The 19,534-nt window shown below is 40.2% G+C and overlaps 1 protein-coding gene across 3 annotated transcripts in view; it reads right to left on the minus strand.

The window, feature by feature from the left end:
• Nucleotides 1-1,341: 1,341 nt before the first annotated feature.
• ORC5 (origin recognition complex subunit 5) overlaps nt 1,342-19,534 on the minus strand; it is a 66,909-nt gene continuing 48,716 nt past the window's right edge. Inside the window, exons 14-15 of one of the 3 annotated variants that reach the window (XM_082239788.1) lie at nt 5,991-6,103; nt 1,342-1,876 (exon numbers count right to left, since the gene is read on the minus strand). In XM_082239788.1, the coding sequence (XP_082095914.1) occupies nt 1,831-1,876; nt 5,991-6,103 (159 nt within the window). In that variant the 3' untranslated portion in view covers nt 1,342-1,830. Of the gene's footprint in view, nt 1,877-5,990; nt 6,104-18,369; nt 18,487-19,534 lie in introns of those variants that run through there. The other 2 variants (XR_014223817.1, XM_082239789.1) reach the window with 2 other exon arrangements.

Here is a 19,534-nt window from a genome sequence, read left to right on the forward strand (position 1 = left end):
TGAAATCACTTCAGGATTCTGTGTGTTTTATGAGCGGCTATCTCTGCACGGACAGTGCCTTTTAAATGACATTTCCTTACGCTCCTGACCTTCTTAAGTAAATATTGGGCAGAAAGGATAGTCTCCAAAGTCACATTCTCCTCTCAAGGAAGTCAGGCACAACGTCTCCATCCAACTGTGCCATTTGCCCCAAACTCCACACTTCTATAGTTCATATTGTGCCACAAAAAAACCAGAAGGCAGCGCTTTCCTGCTGCTTTCCCAGACAGAGTGTTCCCTAGATAAAGATTTCAAGAGTAAAGTAAGTTTGAAAGAGGCAGAAAAAAGATCCAGCTCTAAAGAGAAATAGACTTTTCACTCCAGTGTCAAAACAAAAAAACAGAGCTGGCCCCTCAACTGACAACTAGCAGAAAAGGCATTTGACAGAAGTCACTTCAAGCTTCAAATCAGGAGTGACTGGTTTAAAACTGACAATGAGCCACCAACAGTGGTCTGCCCCCTGCCAGCAGCCCTAAGCCCTTCCTCCTTTACCTTGAGCACTTGAGTCCACTCTGTCTCCCATGTTATAACCACCCATTCTCCACCTTTCTCGCTCCCCTTCTAGAAAGAAAACAGCAGCTTTACTCATGCAGTTGTCCATAGAAAAATGGTGGGAAAGTGAAGGTGGGTTGTGTTGTTTTGCTATAAAGCAGGGGAAGGGAACCGTGGCAATATTGTTTGGTTTCTGTGCTAGGAGAAGAGTACTTCCATTCCTGCAGCGTAGAAAAACTGCTCTCCACTCCTTAACCCCTCTTATTTCTGCATCTTCCTAGCGCTTTGCCTTTTTTCCTTCCTCTTCTCACTCCTTAGCGTTGTTGTCTGCTCCTCCCTGCCCCTAGATCTGCCTGTTGTAAGCTCTGGTTCCACCTACTCCTAGCTCCACCTGCTAGTAGCTGCCCTGCCCTTCACTCCACCAGGCCCAAAGGGTAGCCACCATTGTGTCAAAAGCTACAGAACAATCCACAATTTGACTAATGGTAATTGTGATATGTTTTCCTTCTCATGATGTATGTGTTTACCGCAGAGAGAAGATCCCTGTGCAGCAAAACTCTGGAAGCTGCCCCAGAGTTCCTACCTCTCTTCTCCAGGCTAGATAAGCTTATTATTCTTTCCAATATTACGTGACAGTGTATCTTTAGAGAAGGGAGCAATTTGCCAAAGTGCACTCTTGTCTGAATGTAATTGCAACAAGCAACAGTAAGAACTGGGTGGTTAGTGAAAAAATAGGTGGTATTTACAAATCTGTTCTAATAGTGAATCTACAAATAACTAGACAGGATCTAGGAATGAAAGATAAGCAGCTTGGTTTTTAAGTTTATTGTATTTTCTATTCCAATTTCCTAAAAGGTGGCCTTAGGACCGAGCTGTTTTGGCAGACAAATGCAAAAGGTTCCCATGGAGAGGAAGTGAAAGGACTGGGCATACAAACAAGGCTGCTGCCATGTTCAAAGCACAGGGGGAGACCTTCATCATAGCACAAAATACACTCCTTAGTAAAATGGATTTCAGGCAATTTCAGCGTTAAGATAACATCATTAAGAGCAGAACAGATTGTGCTTGGTCCCTGCTGTTTATAATTAACACGTTCTTTCCAAATACTCCAGGGTCTTGGGTAAATAGTCCTCAGCTCAGATCCATCCAGACCAACTAGTGTTTTCATCAGATCCCATGCTGAGCTAGCACCTGTTTTGGACAAATCCAATAGAGCCCAAAGTCTCCTCTCGCTGGATGGCTAAAGTAGATAGAGGAACACCAATTGCCTTAGTTGTCATCCCAGTGTCCAGATGGTCTTCACAGGAAGTCATACAAGTATTTTATGATGTCAAAGTTCACAGTCCTGTAAAACAACATAGTATGTCAGTTTACTTAAATCTCTACTCCTCTTTGGGAATGGCCAAGTCACCTGGAGCACCTTTGAACTGAGACCTCCATGGTAGTAAGATTGCGAAGTTTGAATTCTGAATGTAGCAAGGCCTAGTTCTAAAGTATTAAAGGTTGGAACATTGAGGTCAAGGCTCACACACTTTCCTTCTAGTACTGCTTTTTCTACAGTGGAGGAACTGGTTGCTTGCCGTCATTCCACCGGCAGGTGAGGATCTTCATGTTCCAATAATTTTTGGGGAACTGACTGCTTTTAATGAACAGCCGTGCTGCTTTTGTTCTAATCACTTCTATGTTTAAACAGATTTTATATACCGTATGTACATAATTTTAACTCTATTAATGTTTACTTGCTTTTATTGTATTTTCTGTTTTTTTGAAGATTTTTATTATTATCTGTAGTCATCATCATCCAACTCTCCACCCCATACATCCTGTGACGGAGATGCTCCACATGTAGGCCTCTATGTGCCAAATCTTGATTGTATGCTTTGAGGGTGGAGAGAGAGAGAAGAGGACGAAAGGAGGAAGGGGGAAAGAATGCACAAATTAGGGTTCTGTGCGCCTGAGCCTCTATGTGATGCATCCAGATCATATACAGTCAAACCTCGGTTCCTGAATGGCTCCATAAATGCTCTGGTAAATGCTCCAGTTTTTGAATGTTTTTCGGAAGCCGAACGTCTGATGAGGCTTCCGCTTGAGTGCAGGAAGCTCTTGCAACCAATCGGAAGCCGCGCCTTGGTTGTTGAATGTTTCAGAAGCTGAATGGGCTCCTAGAACGGATTACGTTCGACAAGCAAGGTTTGACTGGATGTTGTTTCGGTGGTTTACAGCAGCTACTTGCCCCAGCTGCTACACCATCGGCCCAGATGAATGAATGAATGCACCTGAGTCGTCTCGTTACACAGCTTTCAAAGACTATCAAACATTTAAAGTTGCTCATTCTCAGCACTGAAGCTGTAAAACAAATTTAGCTCAAGAATAAAAGAGAGGTTTTTAAAAAAAATTAAAAACCAACTCTAGTAAACATGGCACACTGTTTGGAAATGCAAAGCGGCAATCTTCTCTGCTATTGAACATTCTGTTATTCGTCCAAACCACCTGTTTCAGCATTATGTATGGCATAACTCCTTCATCTGTACTAATTTGCAGTCTGCATTCTTTCTTTCTTGACAGTAGTTGACCCATGCTTTTTAACTAAACTTGAACAATCCAAGAATACTCAATAGGACAGAAGATTTGAATGTATTTTTGTGCTTTGTTAGAATAAAGAATTATACACCAAGGGAGTAAAACACAGAATTCATTTTTCCTCCTTTCCAAATACATTCTGATGTATTGTATTAACATTCTTGCACTGGGGGTTTCCTTTTATATAAAAATGAGAAAAATTACAAGGTATGACAAAAATGAAACAATTTTAGAAATAATGCGTTTTGTATAAAGTAACTGAAATTGGAATTCTAAAGACTAATTGGATCTCTTATTTGCCAAGGGAGTTGGGTCTAGCTCATACACAATTTTCAACTCCATGCTTTTATTCATCATCTCTAAGGAAGTATGATACAGAGCACATGGAAGTGTCAAATATTATCTAGCCTATTACAATACTTAAAAAGTATGCACTTAATTAGCACATTTTACATTTTAAAGATAAATGCCATCTCATGGTTAACATGTTAGACCTTCATTACAGAGGCTTAAAACTATATTCACTGGCAAAGGTTAAGCTTGCTACACAAACACCACAATCAATCATTTGGCCTAACTAGCACCAATAATGACTCCGTAAGATGTTTTGTCCAATTAACTGATATTTCATATGCTAGCCACTTGCACTAGTGTAGGAGAAACCTAACTGTATAAGAGAAGCAACTCCACACTGAACTTGGCCACCAAGTCAAAAGCAACTCATTTTTGAAGATTAAGAATCCAGGAGATCATTAAAAAAATGAAAGAAAAACAACTCTCCATGTAGTCACAGTTTTGAATCAGGACATAGCCTTAAAGGATCTACTACAAAGCAATTGTACACTTTCCAATTTACATCAGTGGAGAGTACAGCTGCACCTAATCAGGACTGACCCCTCCGCAGAAAGTGAAAAGTATAAACTACTGGAGGAGCCCTTCTGTTTCCAAGGAACTGGTACAGCAGAATGAAGGGTATGTTAGGAGGTAAAATAATAGAAAGCCTCTATGGCCCTCCAAAGTGGTTAGACCATCACCCTTGACCATTGCTAAGAGAAAGAGAAAACAGTCAATGATATAGAAACTTAACTAGTAATTTCAATATAAGATGATTTCCCATAAACAGATCATTGCTCCTTTTTTTTAACCCTTTCTACCCATCCACTACCTTTCCCTCAGTCCAAATAGGACGGCCTTTCTACTTCACTCTGCTTTGCTATTGCAAAAAGAAAACCACTGTTACATATTTACAAGATGTGATTCAAAATGGTTTTAATCTCTTGCTTCCAAAACAGGAAACAAAATCCAACCATAGACTAAGGACAATCCAAGGATATCCCTACTTAATGAAGTACCTCTTGAAGTACCCAAGAGATGCAGTATAAATACAATTTGTGGGTAATTTAAATTTGGGATAAGACATTTAAACATTGTTTCTGAAATCCTTTGGGATTTTGATTTTAAAAAATGAATTCTCGAAGTAATAAAAACATATTGGAAAGTAGATATTCGAGCATTCTGATTGAACATTATGCAAATCTTGCTCTTTTATTTTCTTCAAAGTCAAGTCTACATTTAAAGGGTTTCCAATGGTGAACCCTAAACTAATATAAATCGGGTGGTTTTTCTATGTACAATTTCTCATTCTTAGCTAAGCTAATTTTGAATGAAGCGGAAGGACTAATCATTTGTGGCAGGCAACAAATAAGCAAAGGGCTAGGAAAACAACATTCTGCCTCAACATTTCCTAAGCTTTGTACAGCATGAAAAATATTAGCAGACGCAGAGGAAAGAGGTTTTCACTCCAAATGAAATCTAAGTTTATAAATAAAAGTAATGGATAACTGCCATTACTGCAAAACCTACATCCTCATTTGAACATCATGGTAAGCCAGTTTGTCCTAAATCCTTTCACGAACGCCTATCTCCTGCCACTTTCGTGCTCGCACAGCTCAAACTACTAGCCATGCTATGTCTTGTTGTGTTGTATGAATATGGGCTGCGGTTTGTCTCAAACAAGGGTGGTGGCGGGGATCCTTTTGATACCTATCTCTCTTGAAAAGCTGCTTCATTTGCTTGCAGAGACTCTTTAGCAACCCCTTAGTTCGTATCTGTAAGTGAAATGAAGCCTAAGAAATGTAAACTTCATTTGCTGACTTTCATTCCTTTACTCCTCCTGCTCACTTCCTCTGTCCGGCATTCCCCTTACCTAATTTACACTACCATGTCCTTCAGACACGGCCCTGCCTTATTATTTTATGACATTCCATAAAGCAAGGTGGCTAACTAGATATTGTGACCTCTAGAAATTGTTGGGCGACAGGTTACCACCCCGGACAGAAAGTATCAGTTACAACCGCAGTGCTCTGTGTAAATGCAAACAAATGAGCAAACTCAATGTAATAGATCCTCCAGAGCAAGGATGAGGAATCTGGGGCTCTCCAAATATTGTTGGGACTCGGAACTTCTCCCAGCCCCCGCCAGCATGGTGGGTGTTGCAGTCCTGCAGCAATACAACAAGGTCACCGGCCTATGGCAGGTGTGACCCACCAAGCTAAATGTATTCCGGCAGCCACGTCATGGAGCTAAGGAGGGGAATACACCTTTGGCCTGCTTGTTGTTTTGCCAAGCACATGTCAGGCACAGCTACTGAGCTGAATTTTGCTTGGAAGGTCACACAAATGGTGCATGATTCACTTCACTTTACTGCGAGATTTACAATCACTTTCATTTACTTATTTTGCAGCCAGTTTTTATTCACTCTCCGCCACCCTAAGATGCACTTTCCTGTGAATGGCTGGGAAATATATATATATATATATATATATTTCCATTTTGAGAATTTGTTCAAGTAGCATAAGAAGGCCGTGAATGCAGCTTACCTCGAAATGGATCTGATAAAATCTAGAGAAACACTGCATTTGTATCTTGGTCCATTGAGCTGGTCATCGTGGCCTACTAATGAGAGGAGCTGTAGTGTCACAAGGGAAGTGATCTAGAAAAAGAAAACGGGGGGAGAAACATTAGTTGGCTTTACGTTAATTAGGGCAGCCATCACCACATTAACAACATACCTTTCCAACTGGCTAGCCGGTTTTACACAATAAAGCACCTGCTCAGGTCTAAACCAAGTTTTAAGACTGGAGAGACAAAGATGGTCAGCAAATGTAAAACTCAATTCACTGAAACAAACAATAAAATACAGAATTGACTAAAACCCTAAGGAGTTAAAATTCTAGAGTCCTAGCTGCTCCAGCATTGTGGGCATCCTATGGCGTGGATGCCACAAGGAGGATTTTGTTGGCAAGAGTGCCATTGCCCTGGCTGTGGCACAAGCCAGCACTGTACTCCAAGCTGCCTCTCCCACAGCCTGTTATTACCTGTTCCCCTAGTTGTAAGATGTAGGCCAGGCTTCCTCAACCTCGGCCCTCCAGATGTTTTTGGCCTACAACTCCCATGATCCCTAGCCTGCAGGACCAGTGGTCAGGGATGATGGGAATTGTAGTCTCAAAACATCTGGAAGACTGAGGTTGAGGAAGCCTGATGTAGGCAAAGTCACACCAAGACAGACGCATCATGTCCAATCAAAACTATTTGTCTTATTAGCTGGCATGGAGAAATGACTTGGTAAGTTTTATAATTTAGTAAGATATCAGAAAATTCTGTTTAAGAAGTGACAGCTACAGTATAGCGGCTATAAGTTTTCTTTTCAGGTGCAAGCACCCTATGTCTCCTATGTTTCGTTTGAGCGTATTTCATTTGTAGAAAACAGAAATGAAGCACATTTAGACATGTTAAAGTACAACTTGTTTTATTTTACAGTTAAGTGAGAAATTTGCTTTTCCACATTCAATAAAAGGTTGCCGATTTCTTTACATTATCTTCCTTCTTTTGGCAGTATCTTCTTACCATTTTTGTGTTCCTTCAAACTATAATCTAAACTGCCAAAATGAGAAATGTCAATAATGCCAAGTATTCAAATATATTGTCAGGGTCTCTTTCGCTTAGTTTGAGAAGAACCCCCATTACGTATTCCTAAAATTATGTTTGAAAATTCTCATTTTAAACCAGTCATTCATTCAGCTAATGGAAAATTATTTAGGATCAAAGAAGAGGTTTCTTTTAAGGAGATAAATTAAGCCACACACAAATCCACAAATGCACTAAAAAGCACAGAAATTGTAAGTTATACAGCCATACAGGGCTGGCTGGACCCTTTTAAGTGGGGATGCCAGGGACTGACCCTTCCGTCTTCTACATGTAAGCACGTGATTCACCACCTAGTTATGACCAAGGCAGCAGCCAACAGCCAGCAAACAGAAGTGGTTTCTTGACCTCAGGCTGGTCACACAATGTGACTGCTGCGCTTGTAGGTCACAAGTTGTACAGGCTGGCCTCAATGATCAATCTAGATATGATAGTATAGTATTGTATATTTTCTGACACAGCCTGAGTAATGTACACAGTGCATTATTATTACAATTTATTGCTTGCCTTCACCCTAAGGTCCCAGGGCGTCAGGGCTGGAATGAGACGCAGGTCAGCACGAAGAAGCAGAGCTCCATTGTCAGTGAAATTTTTCATTCAAGGAAACGGCATACAACTAAGCAACACTTCCCAGTGGATCTTAGCCCCTATGGAGCAGTTGCCAGAACTGAAGGTCTTCCAACCTTTCTAAGACTCCTCTTCGCCTGGATGTTTCTCAAACTGTGTCTGCCCACCTTTGATCTCTGTTCCGCTCTCCTCATTAGCCTCACCTTCTTGGAGACCAGGGAGGGAGGGAGCTTGTTACAGCAGGAGAGGGAGATTCCATGGATTCTTCAGCAGTCTTGTGACCCCCTCCTCTGCTTCAGCCTCAGAGTCTGCACTGCTCCCTGTCACAGGCTCTTCCTGCTCACTAAACCCTGTTGCCCCTTCAGCATCCAGCACGTCCTCCCAATCTTCTCCCCTGACCTTTCCACAGTGTCCCACCACGAACCTCCGGCTCTGAGCCTTCCTCCTCTGGGGTTTCCCCAGCTGGTACTTCCCACCATTCCTTGTCATCCAGCCAGTCCCTGACACAGGGTGGGTTGCAACAGAACTTTATAGAACTTTTTTAATGGTTTGGAGGCAATAAACATAATAATAATAATAATTTATTATTTATACCCCGCCCATCTGGCTGGGCCTCCCCAGCCACTCTGGGCGGCTTCCATAAAAACAAAAAATACAGTAAAATATCACACGTTAAAAACTTCCCTGAACAGGGCTGCCTTCAGATGCCTTCTGCATGTCAGGTAGTTGTTTATCGCTTTGACATCTGCTGGAAGGGCGTTCCACAGGGCGGGCGCCACTACCGAGAAGGCCCTCTACCTGGTTCCCTGTAGCTTTGCTTCTCGCAATGAGGGAACTGCCAGAAGGCCCTCGGCGCTGGACCTCAGCGTCCAGGCAGAATGATGGGGGTGGAGACGCTCCTTCAGGTATACTGGACCGAGGCCGTTTAGGGCTTTAAAGGTCAGCACCAACACTTTGAATTGTGCTCGGAAACGTACCGGGAGCCAATGTAGGTCTTTCAAGACCGGTGTTATATGGTCTCGGCGGCTGCCCCCAGTCACCAGTCTAGCTGCCGCATTCTGGATTAGTTGTAGTTTCCGAGTCACCTTCAAAGGTAGCCCCACGGAAGCTAAATCAAAACAGTGCCTGATGCCTACTTTATAAGGTATGTTCCTAAAGTGGTTAAATGTTTTGCAGCTACACTCTTTAAAAGTATGTCTGAGGTGAAGGAGGTGGGCACCAGGAATCTGAGTTCACTTGACGGTTTGGTTAGATCTGTAATGTGCAGAGGACTCGTCTCTTTTATGCACACTTTGCTGGTAGCCTAAAGTCCCCACCCCATTCCTCTGAAATCTGTTGGGGAGATGGATCTTGGAAGTGAATTGGATAACGTGCTATGGGGGAAACTATGGCTTACTCCCCCTTTTAGATTCACATCCACAAATATCAGAGAAAATTCCTTCAAAATAACCCATTGATGGTTCTTGCCTCCAGTTTGTCTTGCACAAATATCATATTAACTGCCATTGCTGAAATATAGTTTTCTCTCAATGTGTGCAGATTGCATTGTTACGAAGACAAATTTAATTAAAGTGCTATAGATTATCCATTAACATATTATTCACATATAGTGGATCATGCTCAACGAAGTCTGACAACTGACCTAGATGAACGTTTTAAAATGGGGAGGGGAAGGCCACCACGAAGATCAGATTAGTATGAGAAGCAGCAACCTAAAATAAAATTGTGACTTATCCAATCCAAGAAAAGTTAGCTGCATTTAAGAGTAAATGGGACAGGTTAGCGACAGCTAATTTGAGTAACACTAATGTCAACAGGGTATAAATATATCTAATTTCCTCTAGGCTTGTTCTATGGGGCTTGGGAACAGCAGTATTACCACACAGGTGGTACAAGGTCACCTCAACTTGGTCACCTCAACCTTTTAGTGATGTCTCCACAAAGTGATTGTATGTGTGCATTATACTGTTCACCAATTAAACTGTTAAGATGCTTTTACTAATGTGGGACTGTGTTGTACTCTGATTGGTTTTTGCTATATATAATCTTACAAGTCTGGATATTCACATTTTAAATTATTTTGCTTATTTACAGCAACAAATCTCTACAAGTTTACAAAACAATTGTCCACAGAACGCAACTAATGATGTATCCCTAGCGCTTTAGTAAAGGAAAACAGACAAAAATGGGCCCAGACTGCTTTTCAGAAATTACTTTTACTACAGAAATTTTCTTGTATGCCTCCTAAATTTCATAGGGTTACTTTTCCTATTTAAAAAAAGGTATTTCGAACCCCTAAAGTTAAAGAGGAAAATTACTCTTCATTCACTCAGGCCCTTATTCAGTCAACGATGAAGCATAATGGAGTAATCTGTTATTACAACTGCTCTTTTACACCCCAGTGCACCATTATTGGCTAATCATTTTTGCAGGGTACGCTTGCAGCTGGCCTCTTACACTCTGCGCCTACCGATGAAAATAGGTCATATTCCACAGCAGGAATGGCATGAGGCTCATAAAAGCTCCCAGCAAACACACCAGCTTAGATGACTTGGAGTTGGACCCATCTAAATATTATGGAGAATGCAGATTCAAAAATGACCTTGCTGTTGCATTACAAATGTGCCAGCCACTCTGTTAACAACAATTGGGGGGGGGGGGAACTGTGACAAATTTCCTCTTCTTTTCTCCAAATGCAGTAAAATGGAACAGAAGGTCAGTATTGTAAAATTGCTCCCTAAATCTTATGGCTATAAATCTGAAATGGTGTCAAACCTGGATATGAAATTTCTGATTAACGTTTTAAGCATAACATGGTAGAGTAGATACAAAGACTTTGGCCATCGCTTACAGACAAGGTTACTTATCTGGGTAAACTGCAGCCCTAGTCACCTGGTTTGATTCACGCAATTCTGGAGTAATAAAAACTCAAGGTAATTCATACATGAAAAAGTATCTCATGCCCTGTTCGTTCTCTCTCTCCTTCTCTCCCCGACTCACACACACAAACACACACACACCACCCACCCACCATGTTAATGAAGCAAATCAGTCTTTCCCCTTCTGATCAAAACTGGTAGGTTTCTTTATCATTTGCTGTAATGGATGGAACTTCTGTGAAAGGTAGAAAAAAAGCAACACATGCCAATTAATGCCATATCTGTTTACCATGCTGAAGATTTATCATAGTCCAAGCTCACCCAAAGGATTCTGCTCAGGGTGCATTAAGTAATCATGTGCTGTCAAATCAACACAAAATCTCAAGCTTCACCTGTGACATTCTACCCACAATAAGGGAGAAGGGTAAGAAAAAGGGGAAACGAGAGGCTGCGGTTCAAATCAAACCCACTATGGATATAGTCCTGGGAATGAGCAATTGAACATGCCCTCAGTAGCGAAAATACTGCATAAAATTAGTATGCGGTATTATCAGCAGCCATGTTCCTTCAGCTCTGCTTCTTGCACCCAAAGTTGGACAGATCGGAATCCCATCTGAAGATTGGAGACCTAATCTCAGGGGGAAATCTATCTGAAAATTCAAGAGGAAATGACTTGGCTCAGAGAAAAAACATTGTACTACATTAGGAAAATGATAAATGCAATGTCAAACTAACTGTGCCCCTTGGTAGGGGAAATAAACTCCCAAAGTCTCAATTGTTACAGAGCTGTTTTTCCTTTCTGTCACATACTATACTCACAGTATTTCATTGTCACTGTATACCATAACACACATCTATCTACAAGGACAGACTTGAAAATAGCTTTAAAATGGTATAACCATATATATATATATATATATATATATATATATATATATATATATATAAAATAAAGAATCTTTAAGCAGCAAATGACTAGAATATTATATGCTTAATATATAGAGATTTCTCATTCATGAAATGCAAGTATGAGAAACATGCCTTAAGAAGGGAAAGAAAATAGTGTTGGGACTACTAATGAAAGAAGAGGCACTGGCTTGCACAGTAAATGGCTGTAGAGTTTTCAATTGGAAATGTAATCCAGTCAAATAACCACTGTGGAAGAAAAATTATAGGCAGAGGTGCTTCGTGTTCATTGCCAGCCTGAAAATCCAACATTACTTGGCGAGCATAAAAGAGTGAACAGCTGAGAAAGCCTGGTTTCGTATCTAACAAACAAATACAGATAAACAAATTTGGGCATGCATTGATTAAAATACAGAGAATGTAGTTTAAGCTCCTGGCTTGTTCACATCTAGTAACCATGGTTTCCTAGTTTTGACCTAACTAGAAACTATGATCAATGGAAGATTTGTTGGCTTATTACAGTGTATGGAGGACAGAAGGAGCAGCATGAAGACTGGGAATGGGCAAAAACTGTCCAAACCAGACCTAAGTCATCACATAAACTTTGCAAGGGGCTTCCAGAGAAGGAAATCAAACAATTGTTTGTGCTAGCTGTAGTTTGCTGTTTTATCTCAAAGCACAAACCACAGTTACTGCTGTTGGTCTGTTACGAAAGATGGTACTATAGAGATAAGACTTGCTCATTCTCAAGAGACAGGAGTGGGGTGATGGAGCTGGGTGCTGAACAGATGGAAAAACAAATCAAGGCAAGCCGCTCTAAACCAGGGCTTGGCATGAATTCTGCATACAGCCACAGTTAAATACTGATACAACGAAAGTATGGACATGAACTGAGGCAAGGAAGAAGGGCTGCCCCTATGCTATCCATATAATCAGTTATCAGTAATCAGTATATTCATATATGCTTACACATAATCAAGGCTTACAGTATTTTAATTATTATTTTAAAAAAAAGTAATTTCGTTGTCCCCGAAGGGGGCAATGACAATAAAGATACAGTGGTACCTCGCAAGACGAATGCCTCGCAAGACAAAAAACTCGCTAGACGAAAGGTTTTTTCGTTTTCGATTTGCCTCGCAAGACGAATTCCCCTATGGGCTTGCTTCGCAAGACGAAAACGTCTTGCGACTTTGTTAAACCGTTAAAACCGTGCTTCGCAAGACGGAAAATTCGCTAGACGACAAAACGAATTAATTTCGTCTTGCGAGGCACCACTGTATTATTATTATTATTATTATTATTATTATTATTATTATTATTATTATTATTATTTTATAATCCATTTTGAATCAAAGGGAAGCTGTGCCTTAGCTAACTGCAAACTGCTTGGAACAGCAAAGTTAGGAGCTGACCTTTCCCCTACAAACATCCGTGTACCCTGGACAAGGGGAAGACGCGAATCAGAGATTATGGTACAAAATCCCCTCAGATACAGGCTAAATTAATCCACAGAACAGGAAGAGCAAAACCACAAAATCTCCAAATCTCCCTGTCCTGTCATAACTAGGGGAGAGGTTAGACAGAGCGTCACTGCAAGCAATGGAAAGCAGAGCTGGAACTCCGTGCTTGACCAGGAGCTGGTAGCGTGGCAAGAGCTTGCTAATTGGCTAATTTTCGCTGACAATATCGTGAATCCCTCATGGTTGTCTCGTGATCTATGATTTGCTGTTATCTGCTCAGGTATAAAGACCTCTGGATTTCTGTCAATCGGGGTCCAAGTTCCTTTTGGAAGAGATTCCAAACTGGGTCCTTATTGCCTGGCAATAAACCTCACCTTCTTATTCTCCATTGCTGAGTCTGCCTGATCCTTATTTAACACCAAGCGGGTACCTGCTTACGTTCACGTGCTTCAGAACCAGGGTTGATATTACAAAACTCCTACGCTCTAGATTTTACATTCTGTTATGTTCACACATAGTTTTAGTTCTTTAATATATCATTCCTTTATCTGCCACATTTGAATCCTGGGAAAACAATTAAATACATCACAGATTATTGCTTTTTTCAAAAAGATAAAAGAGAAGAGGGAGCTGGCTGACTGACAGGAGAGCTATACATAACTTAAGTGAAGAATGGCATTGGGAGACCTATAAATAAGGTACAGAGTTACAAGCACAGAGCAACTGTCTGATATTCTATAATAAAATACAAACAACAGAAAGGTTGTGTGGTCATTTAAGGCAGGTATGTCCAACGTTTTCAGACCCAGAACTCACTTTTAACCCAAACATACATTTGGGGACTCATTTCTTAATCATTTACCATATATTTGCACAGTGGCAGGGCTTTTGTTGCAACCCACCTTGGATCAGGCCACAACACTTTGGATCAGACTGAGACCCACCAGTTGAAGACCAACAATTTAAGGCAAATCACTGTCACAAGATCACTTATGGAGCAGCCCACAAACCCCAGAACAGACATGAAACAGGCAGAAAGCAGAAGCAAATCAGATGTACTGTACAGTGGTGCCTCACAAGACGAAAAGAATCCGTTCTGTGATTCTCTTCGTCTAGCGTTTTTTTGTCTTGCGAAGCAAGCCCATTGACGGATTAGCGGATTAGCACTATTAGCGGCTTTTAGTGGCTTATCGGATCAGCTGATAAGCGGCTTAGCAGCTTGGAAAAAGGGGGGGAAGGGAAAAAACCAACAGGAACTCGCAAGACATTGTCGTCTTGCGAAGCAAGCCCATAGGAGATTCGTTTTGCGAAGCACCTCCAAAACGGAAAACCCTTTCGTCTAGTGAGTTTTCCGTCTTGCGAGGCATTCGTCTTGCGGGGCACCACTGTACTTCAATTGCCTAAAGAGCACGTAACCCCGTTTGATGAAAGGAAGTGAATGGAAGCATATGCCACAGGGGAAGACATAGACTGAACACCATTGGGAACAATATGGTACCAGCGTGAAATAACAGTTGATTCAACCTGAAGTTTTAAAATTTCTTAGGTGTATCTCTGTCATATTATGCACTTGTCTAATTCCAAAGGTTAAAAACATCTTTTTAGACTTAATTACAACATGATTCTGAGCCCCCAAGACACACTGAAACATACTCTACTGTGAATATCACGTCTTCAGTGTTTTCAGTCATTCTACACTATCTTAAAACTCTGAATTGTTTGCAGTGTCATTTATGTTCAGCTTTTATTGCTCTTTAAAAAGCAGTGCAAAATTAGTCTTTTGGCTGCATTTGTACAAAACCCACTGCTGCTGGTACTTAAGTTCATACAGATGTTAAAACCACTAATATGTAGCAAAAAGCACTTTGAAAACCAGATGTCATTTTGAAAACACATTTCAGACAGAATGTGCCGAACTAGCCTCTTGGAATTAAATTCAATGATGCTTGCACAAATTATGTTGGCATAAAAATCCACTTATGTAGTGAGCAGCAAAGCTAACTTATGCTGGGGAGGGGGGTGGCACTGACTGTTTCTCTAAAAACAAAAATATGTTTTTAAAATATATAGTTTTTTCTCACAATCACTGGCGAGGCATCCTACAGATTAAGAAATATGGAACAGGTAAGAAAAGACCTTATATAAAAGGCTAAGATCTGTCAGTAAAGCAACACTTGAAGATTACTTGGAATCTTGAGTTCTTAGTAATTCAAACCTCTGAATACTTAAATACGAGGCTGCACTCCTATACCTCAGGTTGATTGCGATTTACTGGTTGATCATGGTAGCAAGTTAGTGATCACCTGTGTGCCTCCTCCCAAAAAAGCTCAACAACTTTGGTCAACCCTCCCCTAAAAGAAGCTCAACAACTCCTGGCAATGACAATGGGTAGATCACAGCTGTGAGTAGATCACAGTATCTTGGGAGTTGGACATGCCTGCTATACCTATATTCTATCTGAGAATAAGCTCTGTTGAAAATGCTTCCTTCTGAGTAGACATATGTTGAATTGCACTGATAAATCTGACAACACACACAACTTTAATGAGGACTGCAAAATATTCTGTCAAGTGCAAGGTGTGTCACAGAGGGTGTGTGGGTACTGGAAAGGGGTAAACTCCCCTTCCCTTGCAGGTACCTCCCCATTTCAGAGGTCATATTTCACCCACAATGTACAAAGGATATTTCATTTACTGGTTCAGGGTCAAAGATGCCAGATTGATTCAATCTGTTGAAGTTTAATCAAACCTCCAGTAGTGTTTTGCCTGATTTTTATGAATTACTAATTTGTAAAGTTATCAATTGTCTTCCAGTATCCCCTTCTACTATTCTTCATTTTCTCTCTCTCTAAAGTATCACCATTATGGAAACAGGACTAAACTTTGTCATTTTTAAAATCATAAATATTATCTCCTTTTTCACTTACTAATGAAACCTTACGTTTCCACATTATATCTTCAGACACTGAAAATTGAGAGGAAAGCCCAATTTTCATAACATTTTCAGATAGTTAACATTAACTCATCCAGATTCATATTCTGCACCTGCTTATATATTCTCACTGATTCATATGAGGCTTATATATTTCTTTTAGATTTGTTGTTTAATATTTATTTTATTCATCTGCTGCTCTTATGTACGGTTCCCAGTGGTCTCACATCCAGATTACTGATCCACATCTCTTAGCTTTAGTAATGTTAATGCTTAACTGTTTCTAGAATCCAGTTATTGGGACTTGTACATTTTTTCTGTGCCAATGTCTTTAACGCTACAGAACTTGATGTCTAGATACCTTAGTGCAGGTGTGGGAAACTGGCCCTGCAGATGTTGCTTAGACTAAACTTCCCATCATCCTTGACCGTGAGATGAGGCTGATGGAAGTTAGAAGCCCAACATCTGAGGGGCCGTATAGGCTCCCCAATCCACCTGTCATTCACCAATGACAGGCAGCTTACACATGCAAGCCTACATACCTGTCACTATGCAGTTTTGAATGAGAATGCATGACAGCATGATAACATATTGGCTTTAATGAGACAGTATGTATATCAAGGTGGTATTTTGGATTCCACTATTTATGGAGGCTGGAAAAAGCAACCACTGTTGTGGAAATGGCCGTTGGATTTGAAATGGCTTCTGCACACTAGGGTGACACATTTTGGCATGTTTAGCTTCCAATATGGAAGGATGAGAATAGCTACATATCCCTCTTTGATTCAAATATTAGATGTAACATGCCATCATGAATAGCTATACATGTTTAAACTTTAGAGTTTTACTCTTAAGTGGAGCAGAATGCTTTTAAGTTCAATTTCAGGCCATGGTTTATTTTAGAATTTTCACCTAGCCTCTAACTGAACCCAATGATGCATCCCCTAGTAATTATACCACATACATTCTTTAAAGCACGGACATATTGACATCATTAGAAGACTATAGAAAACTGGATATGCTTCTCAATATTAGGTCTCCACACTTCTAAACAAAATTACATTTGTGCAAAATTATGCTTAGCGTATACAGCTTTCATTTTCTAAATGGTGTTAGAAGCATGTGTTAATTGCTGTCTATTTTAAATGTATGATAATTAAATGTTGAAAGGGTATTGATCCAATCTGGCACAGGGAAGCAAGATATTAACAAGGCCTAATTACCCAATACCACCCACACACCAACAATAGCTGGCTGCTTCTGTGTTTTGAAATATAGATTTTTAAAATGCTTTATCACAGGAAGACACACACACACAACGTGTGGGAGCTTTGTTTAAAATGCGACACTTCAACATAGAAAGAACTGCCATGTGCTATTTCCTCCCTCAATATTTCCAAAACAAATTAAAAATAGGAAAAATGCTTTTGATCATACAGCATCCCTAATGTTTTCCTATGGATCAGCATATACTGATTATGTGTACATATACATTAGATTATGTGCACATAAGTTAGTTATGTATGTATGACTATCCAAAAAAGAAAGAAAGAGGAAGAAATTAAGAACCAATGTGATCCAGACAGACAACTGGAGAATTAAATTGCTGGTTGAAGTGCAGCTTAGCCAAAGATTGCCTGGGTTGGTCAATTGCAGGTCAGACTGCAAAATGGCAATGATCCACCCAGTTCTTAAGTAAAATCATATTTTAAAAGATGCTGTTTACATGCATGGAAAATAGAAGAGAAACTGAAGGAGAAAACATTTTTCCTAGAGTTGTTTTTTTTAAAGGAGGCACCCACCAAAGTTCATTTGCTTAAAGCATTTGTTAAGACCTCCCCAATCCTAGAAGAAGCTTTATATCAAACCATTACAAAACCATCAGAATTTCCAATATGACTTGTTAAAGTGAACGTTTCTATGGAGACTGGCAGAGCTGTAGAAGCCAGAGACATAATTAAACTGAATTCCAGATAGTTAGCATGTTGCATCCAAAACATCAGGAGTCCTCTAGGCGCCTAACATTTTGACGCATGAGTTATCATAGGTTACATATTATGAGAATTAAAGTCCAATTCTGGACAACTCTCACTGAAATGTGTGTAGGTAGCATGCAGCAGTAGTTATTGGTGCATTAGTCTCCTAAAGTTACCTGGCTTCATCCACAAAGAGCTCCAAGACAATGATTACTGTGTGTACTTCCCTAGTCTGGGAACCTACACCCCTACTGTGTCTGGTCTATTCCATCTCCTAGCACCGCTTACCCTTCATGCTTAATGTATACAGCTTTCATTACTTTATAATGCATAATAATAATAATAATAATAATAATAATTTATACCCCGCCCATCTGGCTGAGTTTCCCCAGCCACTCTGGGCGGCCCTCAATCGAGTATTAAAAACAATACAGCATTAAATATTAAAAACTTCCTTAAACAGGGCTGCCTTCAGATGTCTTTTAAGAATAGGATAGTTGCTTATTTCCTTGACATCTGATGGGAGGGCGTTCAAAATGAACAAAAGCTTTTTACCTCTTCATTTTACTCCCGTGTATAGGAAGAAAAGCACTCCAGCCAAACTTACAGAGTGTTTTAAATATGCTGGCAAGGACTATTCTTCATCAGCAACCACCACAAAATTGTTTGGCCCTGAAACACACACAAGGCAAGAGCAAATAAATGCTTTAAGGCCTGGAACTTGGTTGGGACTCTGAACTAAGATTTTGTGTTTCACTTGCCAATCTGGGCATGAAATTCCCTTTCAAGGGAGTCTCCTGGGTGCAAAGAGATATACTTGGGCATAATTCTCATTAAATAATTATTTTTTATCAGAGAGAAGCAGAAAGACATTGTGTAAAGTAGATTCACCAAAATGAAATTCAGATTATGATAGAAGCCGGACAACCAAGAAAATGCTGGAAGATGCAAGATGCCACAAGCCTGAGCCTATGTATTTTATTGAAGTCTGTGCCATCCTAAACCCTAAGGAAGTGATACCTGCATGTGGTGTTTTTCCTTATAACTGGAAAAAAACTGACTTGGTGAGCCAACCTTGTTACAGTCAGCACGAGCAAGGGGTATAGGAACCAGACCTTTCTTAAAGTGCACATGTATTCTGCAGGGGGTTCACATTAATAGCAACCACTTCTAAAGTAATAACCACCTTCCGTGATGTAAAGCTCTCGGTCCCGCTTGTACTAATTAGCCATGAAATATTAATAGCAGTTTAACCTCCTCATCTCCTTAAATACACAAACACAGCACATAATTGGAAGACAATTGAGAATAGCCTCTCAAATGAAAGCCTGTTGGAAAGCAATCTACTTGCTATCAGTTGTCCACCATTACGTTTTATTTTATTTTACAAAAGCAGGTTATTACTATCACATAGAGGCACGAAACTCAACCAGAACTTCATTTCAACAGTTGCTATTCTTCAGGTGCTACTTGGTTTGTTGGGATTCCATTTGTTTAGAACACATTCCCCTTCAAAAAGAATACTTTACAAATGCTCATCAAGTCTAACATACATTACACCTTTGCATTTCTCCATCTTAAATGTCAATAAATCAATAAATCTCTTCTAAAATTCTACCGTAGGCATCCGTTTCCTGTATTTCCCAATTGACTTGATCTTCATATGCCATGCCCATTAACTTCTGCAAAGCACCATACAAATTGAGCTTGTGACTTTACC

The sequence above is a fragment of the Podarcis vaucheri genome (assembly GCF_965113315.1).
Source record: "Podarcis vaucheri genome assembly, chromosome: 10".
Taxonomy (NCBI): domain Eukaryota; kingdom Metazoa; phylum Chordata; class Lepidosauria; order Squamata; family Lacertidae; genus Podarcis; species Podarcis vaucheri.